This window comes from Schistocerca piceifrons, chromosome 1 (genome assembly GCF_021461385.2).
Source record: "Schistocerca piceifrons isolate TAMUIC-IGC-003096 chromosome 1, iqSchPice1.1, whole genome shotgun sequence".
Lineage (NCBI taxonomy): Eukaryota > Metazoa > Arthropoda > Insecta > Orthoptera > Acrididae > Schistocerca > Schistocerca piceifrons.
Window position 1 is genome coordinate 913818782 of NC_060138.1, and position 20499 is coordinate 913839280.

Genomic DNA, 20499 nt, shown 5'->3' on the forward strand with positions numbered 1-20499 from the left:
TTGCCTCTTGGCAGACAAAGATATGTCAGATAACATCTTTCTCTCTGTGGATTTATTCTTTGTTTGACTATTTGCTTGAGCTTGACCCACAGTTACTATACATGTTCACTGTCTGTATCAAATGTGTCTAAATCATGTTGGAGAAGTGAGGTTACCTCCTTCTTACCCACTTTATTGAACATCGAAACTTCTCTGTGTACTTTTCTAGCCCTATGTATTGTTTTCGTTATTGTTGCCGTAAAATGCATCACGATTACTGATCACAATCCCTGTGTGGAAATAGTATAAGAGATTTGATCTATTTCTTTCCCACAAGCATGGTGTATTTCCATTAGGGGTAGGGTGCCGTCGACATGTCGTAGTTAATTTTCAGCAAAAGTTTTTGTAAATGTTTAGCAAGAAAGTTTGTCTCATCCACTACTTGTCAAATTGTAATTTTCTCTGATAATTTGTGGAGTGATTTAAGTCTCTTCCAATTATCACAGGTTGATTATAATTAAAGTTCCAGTTTCAGAATGCTTTTAAAAAGGAACCACTGCACAGAGTGACATCAAATTTGGAGAGAATAGTGTTGAAAAAGGAGGTAATATTATGGAAACAAAAGAAACTTCAAGAACGTTTTCCCATCAAATAGTGTCTTTAAGTTTCATAACATAAATGGATTCAGCTACAAATAACAGAGGAATCACAATATGGTGGCTATAGTGCCAGTTGTACATTAAACCGACAGTACTGTGCAGTGTGCATGATGGGAAGAATAGGTTTTTATTTGTCCTGAGTCAAAAAACCATAAAAGGAGCAGCAATGAAATTGTTTTTTAAATGTTGTGAGACTGGTACAAAACAGATTCAGTATGCTGCCCACTGTTTTCTGCCACAAGTTCAAATTGAGAAATGGCATGTTCCACAACAGATCGAAGTGCCTCAATGGTCACGTTCAGAATGTGTTGCACAGTGTAATTCAGCAACATTTGTAGTCGGAGCATTAACACAGCATCTTTCAGATGACCCCACAGCCAAAAGCCACACGGATTAAGATCAGGTGATCTGGACAGCAGGCTGTAGGGAAATGACAGCTGATAACTCCAGCATTTCCAAAATGCCTCTGGAGCAGCTGCTTCACTGATTGTGCCATGAGCGAAGGAGTACCAACTTGCATAAAAATGATTTTACGCTCACATCCACACTGTTGAAGGATTGGATTGACATTGGTATGCCAAAGACTCTCATAAGGTTACCAATGATGGTAAAGGTAACACGATGTGCCGGACCATCTCTTTGAAAAAATATGGCCCTATGATAAATAATACCATCGACCCACACCACTCAGCTACATTTGCAGAATGGGAACTTGACCTTATTTACCAATTCTGTACATTGGCATGTCATTCGAGATGGAAATGGACTTCGTTTGTCCACAGAATGTTTCATGGCCATTTATTGTCTACTTCCATGCGAGAAAGAAGTCATAGAGCAAATGTTTGTCTTACTGGCAGGTCATCAGGAAGCAACTCCAGAAAATGGATAGTTTTGTATGGATAGCAATGCACGGTATGTAGTTGAATTTTATGCTCTGTGCTCACAGACATATCTAAAGTTGGGGCAATTCCCCATGCACTGCATGTTTGCACATCACCACTTGACTCCTCCTGAAGCGCTGTGGCTGCATCTTTGACAGACATTGGATCAGCTGCTTTTCTTCCTTTGTCACATTGCACTTCAAAAGAACCTGTCGTATTTAATTTTGTAATCATTTTCTCCATGCCTTTGGCAGATATGGGACCATTGCTTTTTTGTACACATGAGTGTTTGGAACTCCTACAGAGCTACTGGTGCACAATCACTGTTCTTGTAAAAGAATTTTACCAGCAGCACACAGTTCTGCATTAAGACAATCATGCTGTGTCTCAGCCACAAACTGAAAAACAACCGTGTACTCCACTTCTTTTGTTTTGCATATTCTGCACTTACAATTCTGTCTACTGGTAAAATTTTCATTAATTTTTTTTTTCACCTTTCTTCAATAATATTCTGTTCAAATATGATGTCAATCTGAGTGGTGATTCTTTATTTACATCACTTTGAAACAGAAACTTAAATTCTAATGGCACTGTACATCACAGCTTGGATACATAATTAACAGGGAATGGTGTTTACCCTCTAAGTTATCAGTTACTTCTGCATCTGAGGTTGCTGGCCGATAGAAGGGTCTAAATGCAACTTTTATTCCATTTGTGATTAGTGCACGTACCCACACCATTTTTCATGCAGATTTGATTTGTCTTAATTTAAGATCCTTTTCTACAGCTACAAATACACCACCACCATCCCATGGGACATTTCTTTTGGCAAATATTCATATTTTCTTGGAAGTTCTCATAACTGTCAACTCCTTAGGCATTTTTGATAGATCTTGAGGACAATATTATGGAAATGGAAGAGGATGTAGATGAAGACGAAATGGGAGATAAGATACTGCGTGAAGAGTTTGACAGAGCACTGAAAGACCTGAGTCGAAACAAGGCCCCGGGAGTAGACAACATTCCATTAGAACTACTGATGGCCTTGGGAGAGCCAGTCATGACAAAACTCTACCATCTGGTGAGCACGATGTATGAGACAGGCGAAATACCCTCAGACTTCAAGAAGAATATAATAATTCCAATCCCAAAGAAAGCAGGTGTTGACAGATGTGAAAATTACCGAACTATCAGTTTAATAAGTCACAGCTGCAAAACACTAACGCGAATTCTTTACAGACGAATGGAAAAATTGGTAGAAGCGGACCTCGGTGAAGATCAGTTTGGATTCCGTAGAAATGTTGGAACACGTGAGGCAATACTAACCTTGCGACTTATCTTAGAAGAAAGATTAAGAAAAGGCAAACCTACGTTTCTAGCATTTGTAGACTTAGAGAAAGCTTTTGACAATGTTAACTGGAATACTCTCTTTCAAATTCTAAAGGTGGCAGGGGTAAAATACAGGGAGCGAAAGGCTATTTACAATTTGTACAGAAACCAGATGGCAGTTATAAGAGTTGAGGGGCATGAAAGGGAAGCAGTGGTTGGGAAAGGAGTGAGACAGGGTTGTAGCCTCTCCCCAATGTTATTCAATCTGTATATTGAGCAAGCAGTAAAGGAAACAAAAAAAAATTTGGAGTAGGTATTAAAAAGAAATAAAAACTTTGAGGTTCGCCGATGACATTGTCATTCTGTCAGAGACAGCAAAGGACTTTGAAGAGCAGTTGAACAGTGTCTTGAAAGGAGCATATAAGATGAACACCAACAAAAGCAAAACGAGGATAATGGAATGTAGTCAAATTAAATCGGGTGATCCTGAGGGATTTAGATTAGGAAATGAGACACTTAAAGTAGTAAAGGAGTTTTTCTATTTAGGGAGTAAAATAACTGATGATGGTCGAAGTAGAGAGGATATAAAATGTAGACTGGCAATGGCAAGGAAATCGTTTCTGAAGAAGAGAAATTTGTTAACATCGAGTATAGATTTAAGTGTCAGGAAGTCGTTTCTGAAAGTATTTGTATGGAGTGTAGCCATGTATGGAAGTGAAACATGGACGATAACTAGTTTGGATAAGAAGAGAATAGAAGCTTTCGAAATGTGGTGCTACAGAAGAATGCTGCAGATAAGGTGGGTAGATCACGTAACTAATGAGGAGGTATTGAATAGGATTGGAGAGAAGAGATGTTTGTGGCACAACTCGACTAGAAGAAGGGATCGGTTGGTAGGACATGTTTTGAGGCATCAAGGGATCACAAATTTAGCATTGGAGGGCAGCGTGGAGGGTAAAAATCGTAGAGTAAGACTAAGAGATGAATACAGTAAGCAGATTCAGAAGGATGTAGGTTGCAGTAAGTACTGGGAGATGAAGAAGCTTGCACAGGATAGAGTAGCATGGAGAGCTGCATCAAACCAGTCTCAGGACTGAAGACCACAACAACAACAACAACAACAACAACCAAACTCTCACTTTATTACATATGCTTGTATATATTACAGCGCTCCACGGTTACATTGATCCTGCCCAGTTGGAGTCACAATTGCAAACTGGTATGTACTCAACTCCCAGTCAGCTGCACTGCTAACCACCTGGGTTATGTAATGCACCCTTGACCTCAGCCCAACACCTCAATACCCTGGATTTGACTCAATTAGTGAAACATCTTATCCATATCCCACTCTGCTCTAGATACCCACTGAAAGCCCTGACTTTCATTTCCACATCCAAATTAAGTCACACTGCCCTGTTAGGTCCCACTGTTGCAGCAATCATCATTGCAACAAAACTTATTGCAGTTCTGATGGCCCAGTACCTCCAACCTATCATGCAAAGCCTCCCTTCCTCCGTAAAGGACATAGTATTTTTCCTTCTTTCTGTCTTTCCCCATCTCACTTCCCTCATTTCTTATATTACCTATTTCTTAATTGCATTATTCTTTCCATCGTCCATTAATCTTCCTCTTTAATTCATCTTTACCTCTCATGATCTATGATCATTCTCAAAAGTTGCACTGCACTTACTAATGAACCATCTTATACCTCACTCTGTCTCCAATATTATTTCCTTTATCTTTGCCTCTCTTCTTCTTCATAATAATAAATAGTTCTCTGTCAACTTAAAGTAAGTGTTATCTGCCCCCATCACCTTCTACCTCTTTTCAAACCCTCTTCAATCAGTTCCTCTGTTGCCAGGGTAAGTGATAGACTTTATAAGACACTAGACTCACATTCAGGAGGGCAGTGCTTTCAGCTGTCCATATTTCCATAGTTTCTTTAAATTGCTTAAGGCAAATGTCAGGTAGGTTCATTTGAAATGGCTACAGCTAATTTTCTTCCACAACTTTCATAGATCTGAGTTTATACTCTGTCTCTAATTGCCTCAGTGTTCACAAGATCTTATATACTAATTCTCCTTTACCTTCAGTCCACGATACTCCTTGAAGAGAGACTGTATTGTCCTCAAAAGTAGGAGTATTATCAATTACTAGTGTTTTTTATTGGTAATACTGGGAGCTGTGCCTCTTGCTGAAAAGCACTGGCTGGCTGTCTTTGTCTCTTTGTGATTGTAACAGTGTGTCTTAAGTGGACTGCCTCTCTGAGAAGAGTCCAAATATCACTTAGCTACCAACTGGATTTATTCTTGAGTATATTGTGTGTTTTAACTATGGTCATCATCATCATCTTGGACAGTTTCCAGCCACTGGCTGGGTCTGTCGGGAACACAAGCCTCTCCATCGTGTTCTGTCTTTCCACCATTCCCCCTCTTCCACCTTCGTCCAGTTCTCTCCTCTTCTCATCACACATTCCTTCACTCCCTTCACCCATCTATCTCTTGGTCTTCCTCTGGGCCTCTTCCCCTCCAGCTGCAGATCAAACATCCTCTTTGGAATTCTTCCCTCATCCATTCTCTTCATGTGTCCATACCACTGCAGTCTTGATTTTTCTATCCTGTCCTGTACTGGTTCCTCCTTTAGTCTTTCCCTCACATACAAATTTCGCAATCTGTCTCGTCTTGTTACACCCAACCTGCTCCTCTGGAACTTCATTTCACTAGCCTGTATTCTACTTTTGTCGCTTTTGTGCATTACCCATGTCTCACTTCCGTATGTCAATATGGGGACAAAGTAGGTTCGGTATATAATTCCCTTGGATTTCTGTGGCACCTCCTTGCTCCAAATAAGCCCCCTAATGCATTTGTAGAACTGCCCTGCTTTTCTGCACCTTTCATTTATTTCCATTGCGTTTCCCCCCTTACTTTCAATCACGCTTCCCAGGTACTTGAAGTTCTCTACCACTTGTAGTTTTTCCCCTCCACAAGTTATATCCACATTTGGCCTATTCTTCTTCCTTGTTGTGACGATTATTTCACTTTTCTTTGCAGAGAAATGCATTCCATATTGTGCTGCCGTTGCCTCCCATGCATCTAACTGCTCTTGCACCTCCTTCACGCAATTTCCCCATAACATCAGGTCATCAGCAAAAAGCACTGCTTTCATTTTATGATCTCCAATAGCATCTGATACTTGCTGTAGGATTTCATCCATAACAATAATAAACAATAAAGGCGAAAGTGCGCTTCCCTGTCGCAGCCCATTTTCCAGCTTGAACCATGCAGTACGTTCCCTCCCCACTTTCACACAACTCTCACTTCCCTCATACATTTTTCTGACTTTTCGTGTTATCTCTTCATCTATCCCTTTTGCGTTCAGCACATCCCAGAGCTTGTCCCTACAGATACTGTCATACGCCTTCTCAACATCCAAAAAGGCCATGATTAAGTCCTTCCCGTACTCATAGTGCCTTTCCTGCAGTTGCCTTACCGCAAATATGAGGTCCGTTGTTGATCTTCCCAGTCTGAAACCGTACTGCTCCTCTTGCAGTTTACTTTCAATACTGCTTCTTATTCTCTTCTCCAGCATCTTTTCATAGATTTTTCCACAGTGGCATAGCAGGGTGATTCCTCTGTAGTTCTCACATCTCCTTTTATCCCCTTTCTTGAAGATCGGGACTATAATTCCTTTCTTCCAATCCTCAGGAATTCTGTTCTCCTTCCACACCACCCTCAGCACTCTGTATAGCCACTGGGTTCCTACTTCTCCTGCTGCTCGTATCATATCCACTGTTACTTCGTCCCAACCTGGTGCCTTGCCCCCTTTCATCCTCTTTATGGCTTCTTCCACTTCATTCCAAGTTAGATCATCAATTTCCCCACTATTATAATCGTCTGCTGCCTTAGGCTCTCCATCGCTGTTAGTTACCCGCTTGGCGGCATTCAACAGATCTTCAAAGTACTCCTTCCAAATCTTTTTGAGCTCATGCATTTCCTCCACAACTCTTCCATTATTATCCATGACTCTCAGGCACTCGCTTCTGTCGTTCCTCTTATTTCTTACCATGGTGTAAAGTACTTTTTTGTTCCCTTCACTGTCCTCTTCTAACATTCTTGTCCATTTTTCCATCCACTTCTTCTTCTCCGCCCTTACTATGGTCTGTGCCGCTTTCTTGCTTTCCTTATATTTTACCCTAGCTTCCTCTGTTCGGGTCTGGAACCATTCTCTGAAGGCTTTGTTCTTTCGAAGTACTGCCTCTTTACATATGTTGTTCCACCATGGGGTTTCCCTACTTCTCCTCTTTGTGCTAGTTCTTCCGCACAGTCTCAGCTGCCTCAACTAGAGCCCTCTTAAAATCGCCCCATTCTTCTTCCACTGTTCTCTGATCTTCCTTTGGCAGCTTCTTCCTGATCAGTGTCTGGTACTGGGTCCTCCGTTCATCCTCTTTCAGCATCCATGTCTTCAACCTTTTCTCCTGTATATCTGTTGCCCTCCTATCTTTTTTCTCTCTCAGGGTGGCTACCAACAGCCGATGGTCACTGTCTAAGGCCTCAGATGGTATGACCTTAACATCTGTGAGGCTGCTCATCATCTGCCTATCCACTAGTTCATAGTCTACTACTGAAGTTTGGGACCAGTCCCCACTGTACCAAGTTATTTTGTGACTACTCCTCTTCTTGTACCAGGAATTTGCGATCGCCAGCCCATTCCTCTTGCAGAATTCCAGCAACAATTTTCCTTCTCTATTTCGGTTCCCCCAGCCCTCTGGTCCCATTATCTCCTCGAATCCTTTCCTGTCTGTGCCAACATGTGCATTGAGGTCCCCTATTATAATCTGATTTCCTCCATTTAGCTGCTTTTGCATGTCATCTTCCAAATTCCTCCTTCTCCTTTTTTGTACACCCCACCTGTGGGGCATATGCTTGGATGATTTCAATGCTTTTTCCTTTCCCCGTACTCTGGCTTTTATCATTCGATCATTGATATCTTCCACCTCCTCCTGCAGACCCTCTCTGACCACTATTGTCACTCCATTTCTTCCCCTCTCATTCCCTATCCAGTACAATTTACATCCTTTACTAAGTGGTTTTTCACCAACTCCTCTCCACCTAGTCTCAGCAAGTCCCAAGATGTCCAATTTCCTCCTTTCCATCATTTCTACAATTTCTTCTAACTTCCCAGTTAGAGTCCTTACGTTTAAGGTGCCCAGCCGTAAACCATCTCGTAATCCTTTTCCATTGCTTGGTCGGTTTCCTTTAAATCCGTTCCGTGATCCGAGGCATGTTCCCTTTTTAAAAGCAGTTGATTTATCCACTACTGGCTTGCTAGGCCTATCGCAGCTTCACCAGAGCCCCGTTAGCCGTCACGTTTCAGGGTTCCCATAGGGCCATCTCAGCTACCGTAGCGGTCCTGGGGCACACGAAGTCCCCGCTGTACATCGCCCCTAAAGGCAATCCCCTACTTTGTGCCGTTGCCCATCTCCCACAACTTGGACGAGGGGTTGGACTTATGGGAGACTGTGGTATTTCCCCCAATTTTAGTGCTAAAAAGAAAGTACATTCTTAATATCAATGTAGGACTTAATGTTAGAGGGACACCTGATTTATATCAGAACTTCATAAACTGCTTCCTGGTCCATCACACAGATTGTTTTGAAGCACACTCAGACCATTTCACATAATTATAATTTTTTTGCTTCATTATGAAGGTGAATTGTATCCTAATACATTACAAGCTTAATTCTTTTTGTATTTAGGTTCGTAGTGTATCAGCAAGAGCTCTTGGTGCCATGGTACGAGGTATGGGAGAATCAAGCTTTGAAGATCTGCTCCCATGGCTTATGCAGACATTAACATCAGAATCAAGCTCAGTGGACCGCTCTGGTGCAGCTCAGGGCCTTAGTGAAGTTGTTGGTGGTCTGGGAGTTGAGAAACTTCATAAATTAATGCCTGGTATGTCAGATAAAGCCACTGTCAAATCAACCTGTATACATTTACGAATTATTTACATTATTATTACTCTGTTACAGAAATAATAAGCACAGCTGAAAGAACTGATATCGCTCCACATGTGAAAGATGGTTACATAATGATGTTTATTTATATGCCTGTAGTCTTCACTAATGAATTTACTCCATACATAGGGCAAATAATTAATCCTATTCTTAAGGTAAGTTGCCGTTAAATTACTCCTTGCTGCTGTCATTATTCTATTTATCATTTTTACTGAACACACATTGTTTCAGGCTCTGGCAGATGAAAATGAATATGTCAGAGACACAGCATTAAAGGCAGGGCAAAGAATTGTTAATCTGTATGCTGACACAGCCATAATGCTACTGTTGCCAGAACTTGAAAAAGGGTTGTTTGATGACAACTGGAGAATTCGTTACAGGTTTGTTTTTCACCTACTGAGATAGTTCCTATTACCCAGTGTTATCAATGAAGAATGGAAAATTAAAGTTAAGTGTTCAATTTTTTTGTTACATGTAGTATAGGTTCTTAGTGGTATGAGTCATTGACTCAGCATTTGCTTTCCACCCACAATCTGGTCCTTTTGAATAATCCTGTTCCATCTAGTGATTGGGGTTTCACGGACTCATTCTACAATCAGGATGTATTTATATGCTGACAATAAAGCGGTATCTGTATTACACCTTGAAAGCACATCAAATTGTCTTCCATGTCCTTAGTGCTTAGCATCCAGATTTGTAAGAAGTTTCCAGTTATAAAGTTGGTGCATAAGTTCATAGCATTTTTGTTTTGCAGTTGGTATTCCAGTTGCTATGGGTTTATGTATTGGTTGTCATTTTTTTATTTGTAGTTCATTGTTACTATTTGATGTTACATATTATTTGGAGTTAGTGAGTGGAGTGCCAAGTGGAGAAATTGCAACATTTCCAACATATTCTTCTCTTTAAGTTCAGTAGGGGAGTGACAAAGTGGAGGCCCCCAGAAACATTTGTGCCTTGAATGGGGATATTGTCACTGGATGGATTATGGCAAGAAAATTATTTTCTCATTTTAATGAGGATTATTTTGACGTTAGTGACTCTCCACATTCAGGAAGACCTTCAGGGGTTTGATGAAGATCATTTAAACACATTAATCCACATGATCAAAATCAGTGTACAGAAATACCTGGCAGATGTGATGAACTGTCACCATTCCTGTCCTGTATCATTTCTGGTGATGAGAAGTGGTGTCTTTATGCTAACATAAGGAAAAGAAATGAATGGTTGAGCCCAGACAAAGCAGCAACCCCCTGTACAAAAACATGCATGCATCTGGTGGAACAGGTATGGTATGATGTACTACTAATAGCTTCCTTGAAGTGTAACCATCACTTCTGACATTTGAACAGGAATGTGCATGAACTGATGCTGCTCCACAATAATGCCAGCCTGCATTTTGGTAGACTGACAGAAAATACTATGTAAGATTTGCGTCAGGAAGTCCTTCCGAACTCACCATATTCATCTGATATTGCACCCTCGGATTTTCACTTTTCTGCTCTCTATCAAACAGCCTTCAGTGACCTTCCTTTCTGTATGAAAATGTGCTCTGAACATGGCTCTATGACTTCTTCACTTCAAAACTGTGCGATTTCTACAGTAAACATAATGAAAAGTTACTGCAATGTTTGCAGACTGTTATAAATAGTGAAAGACACTGTATAAAAATATTATGAATAGGATAGTTGCTACTCACCTTATAGTGAGATGCTGAGTCGCAGATAGGCACAACAAAAAGACTGTCACAAATAAAGCTTTTGGTCATTAAGGCCTTTGTCAACAATAGACGTAGACATACACACTCACACACATGAACGTAACTCACACACACGACTGCAGTCTCAGGTAGCTGGAACCACACTGTGAGCAGCAGCACCAGTGCATAATGGGAGTAACAACTGGGTGGGTGTAAGTGGTAAGGAGGAGGCTGCGACAGGGAGGGGGAGAGATAGTGAAGTGCTGCAGGTTAGACGGAGTGCAGGGGAGAGGTGGGGAGTGTGGGGGGGGGGGGGGGGGAGTAGTGGAAAAAGGGAGAAGTAAAAGACTGAGTGTGATGGTAAAATGACGGCTGTGTAGCACTGAAATGATGGGAACAGGGAAGGGGCTGGATGGGTGAGGACAGGGGAAGGACCCATATGGCACAGGCTGTGAAGCAGGCATTGAAATGAAGGATATCATGTTTGACAACATGCTCAGCAACTTGTTTCTTGGCCACAGTTTGTCGGTGGCCATTCATATGGACAGAAAGCTTGTTGGTTGTCATGCCCAAGTACAATTCAGCACAGTGGTTGCAGCTTAGCTTGTAAATCACATGACTGGTTTCATAGGTAGCCCTGCCTTTGACGGGATAAGTGGTGATTGTGACCAGACTGGAGTAGGCGGTGGTGGGATGATATACGGGACAGGTCTTGCACTTAGGTCAATTACAGGGGTATGAGGTATGAGTTAAAAGGTTGGGAGCAGGGGTTTTATAAGGATGGACAAGTATATTGTGCAGGTTCAGTGGATGGCAGAATAACACTGTGGGAGGGGTGGGAAGGATAGTGGGCAGGACATTTCTCATTTCAGGGCACGACAAAAGGTGGTCAAAACCCTGGCAGAGATTGTAATCAGTTGCTCCGGTCCCGGGTGGTACTGAGTTAAGAGTGGAATCTGGCAACAGAGGAGCATTCCCCTCATGACTCAGTACCACCCTGGACTTAAGCAAGTGAAGCACATTATCCGCCTGGGTTTCGACAACCTCTCATTGTGCCCTGAAATGAGGAATGTCCAACACACAACCTTCCCACTGTTCCCACAATGGTATTCTGCCACCCGCCGACCCTACGCAGTATCCTCGTCCATCCCTACGTAACTCCTACTCCCAACCCCCCTTGCCTCATGGCTCATGTCCCTGAATAGACCTAGGTGTAAGACCTGTCCCATACATCCTCCCACCACCACCACCACCACCACCTCCAACACCACCACCACCACCACCTATTCCAGTGCAGTCACTAACGTCACCTATCCCATCAAAAGCAGGTCTACCTGTGAAACCAGTCATGTGATTTATGAGCTAAGCTGCAACCAATGTGCTGCATTCTATGTGGGCATGACAACCAACAAGCTATCTGTCCACATGAATGGCCACGGACAAAGTGTGGTCAAGAAACAAGTGGACCAGCCGTTGCAGAACACGGTGCCAAACATGATATCCTTCATTTCAATGACTGCTTCACAGCCTGTGCCATATGGATCCTTCCTACCGACACCAGATTTTCTGAATTGCGCAGCTGGGAACTCTCTCTGCAGTACATCCTATGTTCCCGTAACCCTCCTGGCCTCAACCCTCGTTAGTCACTGTCCTCATCCATCCGGCCCCCTCCCTGTTCCCATTCCAGCATTACACAGCTCTCTGTTCCATCAACAAATCCATAGTATTTTTATTTCTCTCCTTTGCTGCTGTCCCACCTCCTTCACCCACAATCCAACCTCCCAACTGCACATAGTTGCCCTACTCTCTCTCTCTCCACCTCGACCCTATATGCTCTCATAAGCAGCATTTTACCATCCCCCACTCCTACCCTGCTATCCCCCCCCCCCCTCCCCCAGCCTCCTCCTTACCTCCAACCCCTAGATTGCTTCTCCCATACCAAGCAAGGTGCTGCAGTGCTTAGCACGCTGGACTTGCATTTAGCACACTTTGTCAACAGGTTGTTAAATGCTAGTCTCCTCCTCCTGCTGCTGCTTCTTCCATCATGCGCTCTGGCCCAGGCAGCCAGAAACCGTGATCGTATATGTGTGAGTTATGTTTGCATGAGTGAGAGAGAGAGAGAGAGAGAGAGAGAGAGAGAGAGAGAGAGAATGAATTGTCATTATTCCGTCCTAGATTTTCCATTGTTTGATTTGAACAATCCTAGAAGATGTGCTGCTGAGAATTTGTCAGCTTATGTGGCTCCAACAGTATGGGATGTTGCCACTCATTGTGCTTGATGTTAGGAATCACACTGAAGTAGAGTTTGGGCTACAATGGCAAGGTCACAGTGATCCTATTCCTTTCTGATCATGTAAGACGGTCACTGATGTGCTGCTTTAGTCTGCCATGATCAAAGTGGTCAAAATATGAATTATATCTGTAAGGGGTGCATTTATTATGGTCTGTACTGTACGTTGATAGAACAGTATTGAACACACTATGATAAAAAGTATTTTTATATTCTGGGCATCTGCAGCTGTTGGAAGGGATGATGATAAGAAGAATTCTGCTGACAGCTGGTAAGATTGCTGTTTTATTGATACACAACCAGTTTCATGGGCCAAAGCCATATCACCAGGTGCAACCTATATGGTAAAGATAATATACAGTGCCTCAACTTTATAGATTATTAAAATTAATTAAGGTAATTTACACTGAAGTGCCAAATAAACTGGTATAGCATGCACATTCAAATACAGAGATATGTAAACAGGCAGAATATGGCACTGTGGACAGCAACACTTATATAAGACAACAAATGTCTGGCGGAGTTGTTAGGTCTGTTATTGCAGCTACAGTGGCAGGTTATCAACATTCAAGTGAGTTTGAATTTGGTGTTATAGTCGGCACACAAGTGATGGGACACAGCATCTCCGAGGTAGCGATAAAGTGGAGATTTTCCTGTACAACCAGTTCACGAGTGTACCGTGGATATCAGGAATGTGGTAAAGCATCAAATCTGCGACATCACTGTGACCAGAAAAAGATCCTGCAGCAACGGGCCCAACAGTGACTGAAGAGAATTGTTCAACATGACAGATGTGCAACCCTTCTGCAAATTGCTGCAGATTTCAGTGCTGGGCCATCAACAAGTGTCAGCATGCAAACCATTCAACTCTCTGGATACTGATGCTCCCTAAGTACCCTTCAGACTATACAGAAATTATACCTATTTGACAATCAAGTAAAGACACTCAAGGATACTCTTCTCTGCCTGCAGAGAAACAGGAAGCAGATGTCATCCTGTTGGATACCAGGGTCCAAAACGCTGTCTCCCTCCTACAAGGCAGCAACTACCAGACCTTCCGAACCTTCAACACACTCACATTCCATGAGTGGCTGCACATGAGGCATCGTCTGCCACACCAGACACAAGCACCTGCAAACCAAACAATGGTCCATGCCCATCTTACATGTTGGTAGATGTTCTGGACAAGAACAGCACGCCGATCTGTAGTCCATGGCACCTGTGGCAGCCACTATAAGAGGCAGTGTGTCTGCTACCAGCAGAGCGTGCTTCCACAATCATATCACTGCAATCATGTGCACTATTTTCCTACGTCATATCAAGTACCCGCCAGCAACTAACGCCATAATCCGCACTGTGACAGTATGTAGGCCAGTGTTTAACCCCTGAGCACCAGTTCCGTCTTAGTTATCCAACTAGTCATTCCTGTTAGGTCTCTGAGCGACAATACAGTTGCATCCGCAGCCTATCCATTGGGGCACTCTCTAGGAACCAATATCGGACAGTCACTGTGCATTGTTTAACTTCTAATCTCTATCGAGCTTAGGGCAGTGACTTCAGTTCTTCAGACTTTGGCCTTATGCCAACTGAAGGTCTGAACAGACAGAACATGGCCTGCCGGTATGGCTCAGGTTGGACCAGATGGTTGGGGTGCACAGCAGCAAGGCAGAGCAGCTGGCCATAGTGACTGCGTCACAGCTGTCATACTCTGGAAGTGACTGAAACCTCATTAGCAGCTTGTAGGTGAAGTGCAGCTTGACAGTGTTACCTATCACCACACAGCAGTCAATTGTGCCAGCAGGAGCACACAGCCACTGGCCAGTGGGGAATCTGTATTTCGTAACACCTCATCTCTGGCAAGCTGATGGCTGGCATGTCAATCCATATTCTGTGACTGACACCATGCAGTAACGAGCATTTCACCGACCCGGCCTGGCCATTGCAGCTCAAGGCCACATGCCATGCATCCATGTATCATTCTATCTGGCCAAGCCTTTCTGCTAATTATGTTACTAAGTGCAGAACATTCGAAGTGAACCTGGGCTTGAACATTTTTTTACTCATTTTGGCTTTTGATCGCTTAATCATTAGTTGCTTTCTTTGTTGAAACTCAAAATACCAACCAAATTTTCATTTGTAAATAATTTACTTCAGGAAGCAGCTTTCATTTATTTACTCGTTAATATCTTGTTATATGATGTGCTTCCACTGGGTAAGACACATCACAATGGAATTAAGAGAAATGGGACTGTGGATGGAGCAGTTAAGGATGTGTGCATGGAACACATTTTGGGACATTGTCCTGTTGATCTTCAAGATTATGCCTGTATGGGAGAAACAGTTATTCGAATCAGGCAATAACAAACCGGACACTCATTTCAACAATCTAGTTATAATGTGTCTCATCGTAGCCACTGAGATCAGAAAAGTAATTATAACACAGCTCACTGTCTAGTCACACAGGATTCCCCCTCCAGCGAGTAGACCATTGTCCATTGTTTGTTGTGTTCAGGTTTCAGTACTCCACACACTACCTGCAGGTGTATTATATCAGGGAAAAAGACAGCAACCAGTCCACCAAGTGATGTTCTCTGTCTCGTAGGTAACAATGAGGCAAATGTGAAGCTTAATTTAAAATTCTGTGTTTTATGACCTATTTAAATTACTAAGCAGGAAATTTTAATGTGTTCTCAGGGTGGCTGGCTCATTCATTTTTTTATGGGAGTGAATAGTCATCTACAGTACCCTAACTGTTGTAGACTCTTGTTTATGTAGCTGTATTTTAATGGTACAGAACATGGACATAGTTTTAAGCCAATTTTAACAAAAACTTTGTGATCAAAATAGACTGTTTATTTATGTTATGGGGGGGGGGGGGGGGGGGGTTGCACATTGCATGCATGTGTGAAAACCTACCGCAAACCGTTGGACAGTGTCTTCGATGATATATATATTTACTGAGCCAAGAATAGAGTTCTTGTGTCCTAGTACACTGTAGACTGTACATGCTCAGTGGTAGAGGACTTGAGCATTTTCTCCTAATCTCAGAAGTTAACGTATTTTCACCATCTACTTCTATAAATTTACCGCTGTCTTGTCTTAGTAATCATATTATTGTTTGCTTCTTTTTTATCGCTCATTGCAAAGGTTGAATGAGGACTTGTTTTTCCTACTGAATTCTGAAAGTGAAAAGGTACTTAGGTTTTACAATATCTCGACAAAAAATTAGCATGTACTCAGTATAAATCAGAATTCAAATAATTTTTTTAATGAAAACAGATTCAGAAATGAAAACGTCAGATCTATTGAATGAGAGAAGTAATTTTCAGTGTTATTTGGCACTTAAAAAGATAAGAGTTCACAGGATATAAAGTAAAAAGGTAGTATTTCCTACCTCCTAAAAATTGTTCGAGGCGTTTGTATGTCTATATTTTTTCAAGCAAATAAATGTTGATGTCAGGAAATTTTGGATGACAGTTTTCCTATTCTTCCAGTTCTCATCAGTGTGAAGAATTTCACTTTGTCAAGAACATCCACTACGAATTTTGCTTTGGTCATACTTTTTGTAAGAAAGATGTCTCTCGTAGCCTCACATTACCCATTTGGGTGCCAATCTGCCCTTCAGAAAACTCTCACAGCACTTGCAGTATCGTTCCTGACACGTGAACGAAATCGACCACTCACAATGGATGAAAACCTGTAAAAGAATAGTGTGTCAGTAGCTATAGTAGATTCACTTGTCATGAATAACAGATTGGGAAAAGAAAGTTGCTCATGTAAAAGTGGCTTTGTTTTGTGCATGAAGGGATAAATGTAAGCCTGTACATGAGAGTTGATTTTAAGTGACTAGCTTGTTATCAATTTGGTTTAATGAATTTGTCATTTCATGAGAGCTCCATCAATCTGTGATGTTAAGTGTGTGAACCTGCAATTATAATCATCTAACTAAGCAGTAAACTTCCTTCACTGACTCTCCACCATCCCCACCCCTTTACCTCCTGGATCTGTACTCGTCAACATCCCTCAGGCCCAACGTCTTACTGCCATTTAACACTACCTCTCCCATTGTCCCCCAGACTCCAAACCCACTACCTCATTCCTCATACACCTCACTAACTTTACCCTACCCACAACTACTTTTCCTTTAAAGGAAGATACACAAACAAATCAGCAGCACTGCCATGGACACCCTGCATGGCACCCTTCTATTCCAAACTGTTTAACGGCCATACAGAGGAGACCTTCCTAACCTCCCACAATCCCAAACCCATAGTCTGATTCAGGCCCACTGATGATATTTTCATGATCTGGACTCAGGGCCAAGACACCCTACCTTCATTCCTTCACAACTTCAACATCTTCTCTCTCATCCTCCTCAACCCACCTTCCTAGACATTGACCTCCTCCTCCTCTGATTGGTCCATTTGTACCTCTGTCCACATTAAACCCACCAACCACCACCGGTAAGTGTATTTTGACAGCTGACATCCCTTTGACAGCAACACAGCCTGGCCACCCAGGGTGGTGTATCTGCAGTGACAGGAATGCTCTTGCCCAGTATGCTGAGGGTCTCACCAAGGCCTTCACAGACGGGCACTATCTCCCAGACATAGTCTGCAATCAGACCTCCCATGACATTTCCCCTCACAGCCCCAATCCTCCCACCACCCCCAAGAACCAGCCACAAAGGAGTGCCCCCCTTCATCACTCACTACCACCCTGGACTGAACCCCATCTTTCGCCAGGGCCTTGATATCCTATCATCATGCCTGAAATGAGGGACAACCTACCTGAGATCCTTCCCACCCCTCCTAAAGCGTTGTTCTGTTGCCCACCCATCCTCAATAACATCCTAGTCCATCCCTATGCCACTCCCAATCCCAATCCCAGTCCATTTCGACAAGGAACATATCCCTGTAGAAGATCCAGGTGCTGGTCCTGCCCAATCTACCCACCCACCACTTCCCATTCCAGTCCTGTGGCAGGTTTATCCTATCCTGTCAGGGACTGGTCCACTTTGAAAGCAGCCATATCATTTATCAGCTCAGCCGCAATCATTGCTCAACTTTTATATTGGTGTGACTACCACCAGCTGTCGAGCAGGATGAACGGCCACTGCCAAACTGTGACCAAGAGTGAAGTGGACCACTCTGTGGCCCAACATGCAGCTGAACATAACATGCCTGATTTCAGTGGCTGCTTCACTACCCAAGCTATGTGGATCCTCTCCTCCACCACCAGCTTTTCTGACCTGTGTAGATGGGAATTATCCTTACAACACATTCTCTGCTCCTGTAATTATCTCAGCCTCAACCGACGGTAACACACTATTCCCACACCCTCCACCCATCAGTTTCCATCCTCTCTGTCCTATCACCTCCTCCAGAATCTCATCTCCCACCCTCTGTGTTTGCCACCCTGTGCCAATGCACTAGCCCATCTTTCCCTGCTCCTCTCCTTTTTCTGCACCTCCCTGCCCCAACCTCCTAACACTGCACCTGTTGGCATCCTATTCCCTGCGCTCTCTCTGCCATACAGTGCCCCCCCCCCCCCTGCCCCCTGGACACTTTTATTCCTTCCCCACTCCCTCCAGATTGCTGCTTCCATCCCACATGATAGTTGCATTCTGGCCAGAGTTGCCGGTCATATCTGCGGAGGTGTGCTTGCTTGCGTGTATGAATGGTGTCTGTTTCTCTATTTCCAGTGAAGGCCATGTGTGTGTATGTGTGTGTGTGTGTGTGTGTGTGTGTGTGTGTGTGTGTGTGTGTGTCCTTTAATTGTGCCTGAATGCAACTTAGAATATTGTCTTTATGTTAAATAACAATCTGTCTTTTCTTACATTGTTGGTATACCTACCTGGAGTTTCCATTGTTTGGTTTTAACTGAACAGCAAATTATTTTTCAGCTCTGTGCAGCTGTTGGGGGACCTGCTTTATAGAATATCAGGAGTCTCTGGAAAAATGAGTACAGAAACTGCAGATGAAGATGACAATTTTGGTACAGAACAGTCACACCAAGTAAGTTGTTATGCAGCTAATTTCCAGTTCATAGCAATGCTGAGTTATACCTGTGGTTGACCCACAAATAATGAATGCTATCTGTAATACTTACATTGTCTCTAAATATATTGGTCATCTGAGTATTTTAATTAAGTACTGGAAATATATAAACTCTTTAAATGGCTTGGTTATTTGTAATGATGTATTTGTAAAACTAGTTTTTTTACTGCTGTTTTCTGTTTCATCAGGCAATTATTGAAGCTCTTGGTGGTGGTCGACGTAATCGTGTTTTGGCTGGCCTTTACATGGGAAGGTCAGATGTAGCTCTTATGGTAAGACAAGCTGCCTTGCATGTGTGGAAAGTTGTGGTGACAAACACACCCCGTACGCTACGAGAAATATTGCCAACCCTTTTCAGCTTGCTGCTTGGATGTCTTGCAAGTACAAGCTACGATAAGAGACAGGTATGTTTCCTGCTGTTTTTAATTTTTCAAAGTAGATGTCACTGCTTCTGTTATGTTGATACAAGACTTTTATTGCCACTCGATAGCACGAGTTACAAATTTGATATTTGAAGTAAATAATGGTTTTATTGGAATTGTATCTACTTATGTAACTGCCATGAAACGTATCAATACAAGGAATTAGTAAAAAATTTGTAGAGGCACTAATATAGTCTTCTCTATTGTTTTTCATTGTTTTAACACTTCGGGCACACATTGTAAATGACTTCAAAAACCAGTGTAAAAGTAATAATACAACTGAAGTGTGTCCTCTGTCCTTAATGTGCGTGCTATCTAAAAAGACTCTTTTGTTATTTCAAAAAATCACTTTCACTGACATCCCTGCAATTTACAGGTTGCTGCGAGAACTCTGGGAGATTTGGTACGGAAGCTTGGAGAGCGTGTACTTCCGGAAATAATACCAATTTTAGAAAAAGGCCTCGAGTCGGATCAACCAGACCAGCGACAAGGAGTGTGCATTGGTCTTTCTGAAATAATGGCCTCTACCAGTAGAGACATGGTTCTGACATTTGTGAATAGTCTTGTTCCTACTGTCCGTAAGGCTCTTTGTGATCCTCTACCTGAAGTAAGGCAGGCAGCTGCAAAAACATTTGACAGTCTTCATTCAACTGTTGGAGTTCGAGCATTGGATGACATTCTGCCTGCAATGTTGAATCAATTGGTGAGTTTCCTGTTGAGGCATATTCTTTTGAATTCTTGGTATTTTCATAGCTTTTCAGTATTTGATATCATTGTGTTCACCATTTAGCAATAACTCAGTCAGATGTGTGACTTATTGTAGCTGTTTTTGTGGTTGTGTTCATTGTTATTGAAAGGTATTTACATTTGAGATACAGAGAAATGACTGGGTTTATTGTGGTCTCAGATTTAGAAGAAAAACAAAATATTCTAACCATCCAATTCTTTCAAGTCCATGAGGTATACAAAAGACATTTGAGAAGTTAGCGTGGGGTGTCTCTCCTTTACAGTGGTTGTCATTTTTTATGTAAAAAAACTCTTGAACCAAATAAGTTTGTTAAGTAACACCATATATTTAAATGATGGAAACAGCTGACAACTCATTTTAAGTAGACACATTTCAATTCCAAGTAGGTCATAGACTGAGGAGTCTGCTGTATAATATGATGAT

At 42.4% G+C, this 20499-nt stretch overlaps 1 protein-coding gene across 1 annotated transcript in view; it reads left to right on the forward strand.

The window, feature by feature from the left end:
• LOC124717053 (eIF-2-alpha kinase activator GCN1) overlaps window positions 1–20499 on the forward strand; it is a 265579-nt gene that overhangs the window by 206987 nt on the left and 38093 nt on the right. Inside the window, exons 26-31 of the mRNA XM_047243734.1 lie at window positions 8604–8799; window positions 8877–9016; window positions 9093–9241; window positions 18753–18864; window positions 19095–19310; window positions 19705–20031. Coding sequence (XP_047099690.1) covers window positions 8604–8799; window positions 8877–9016; window positions 9093–9241; window positions 18753–18864; window positions 19095–19310; window positions 19705–20031 — 1140 coding nt within the window. The remainder of the gene's footprint in view (window positions 1–8603; window positions 8800–8876; window positions 9017–9092; window positions 9242–18752; window positions 18865–19094; window positions 19311–19704; window positions 20032–20499) is intronic.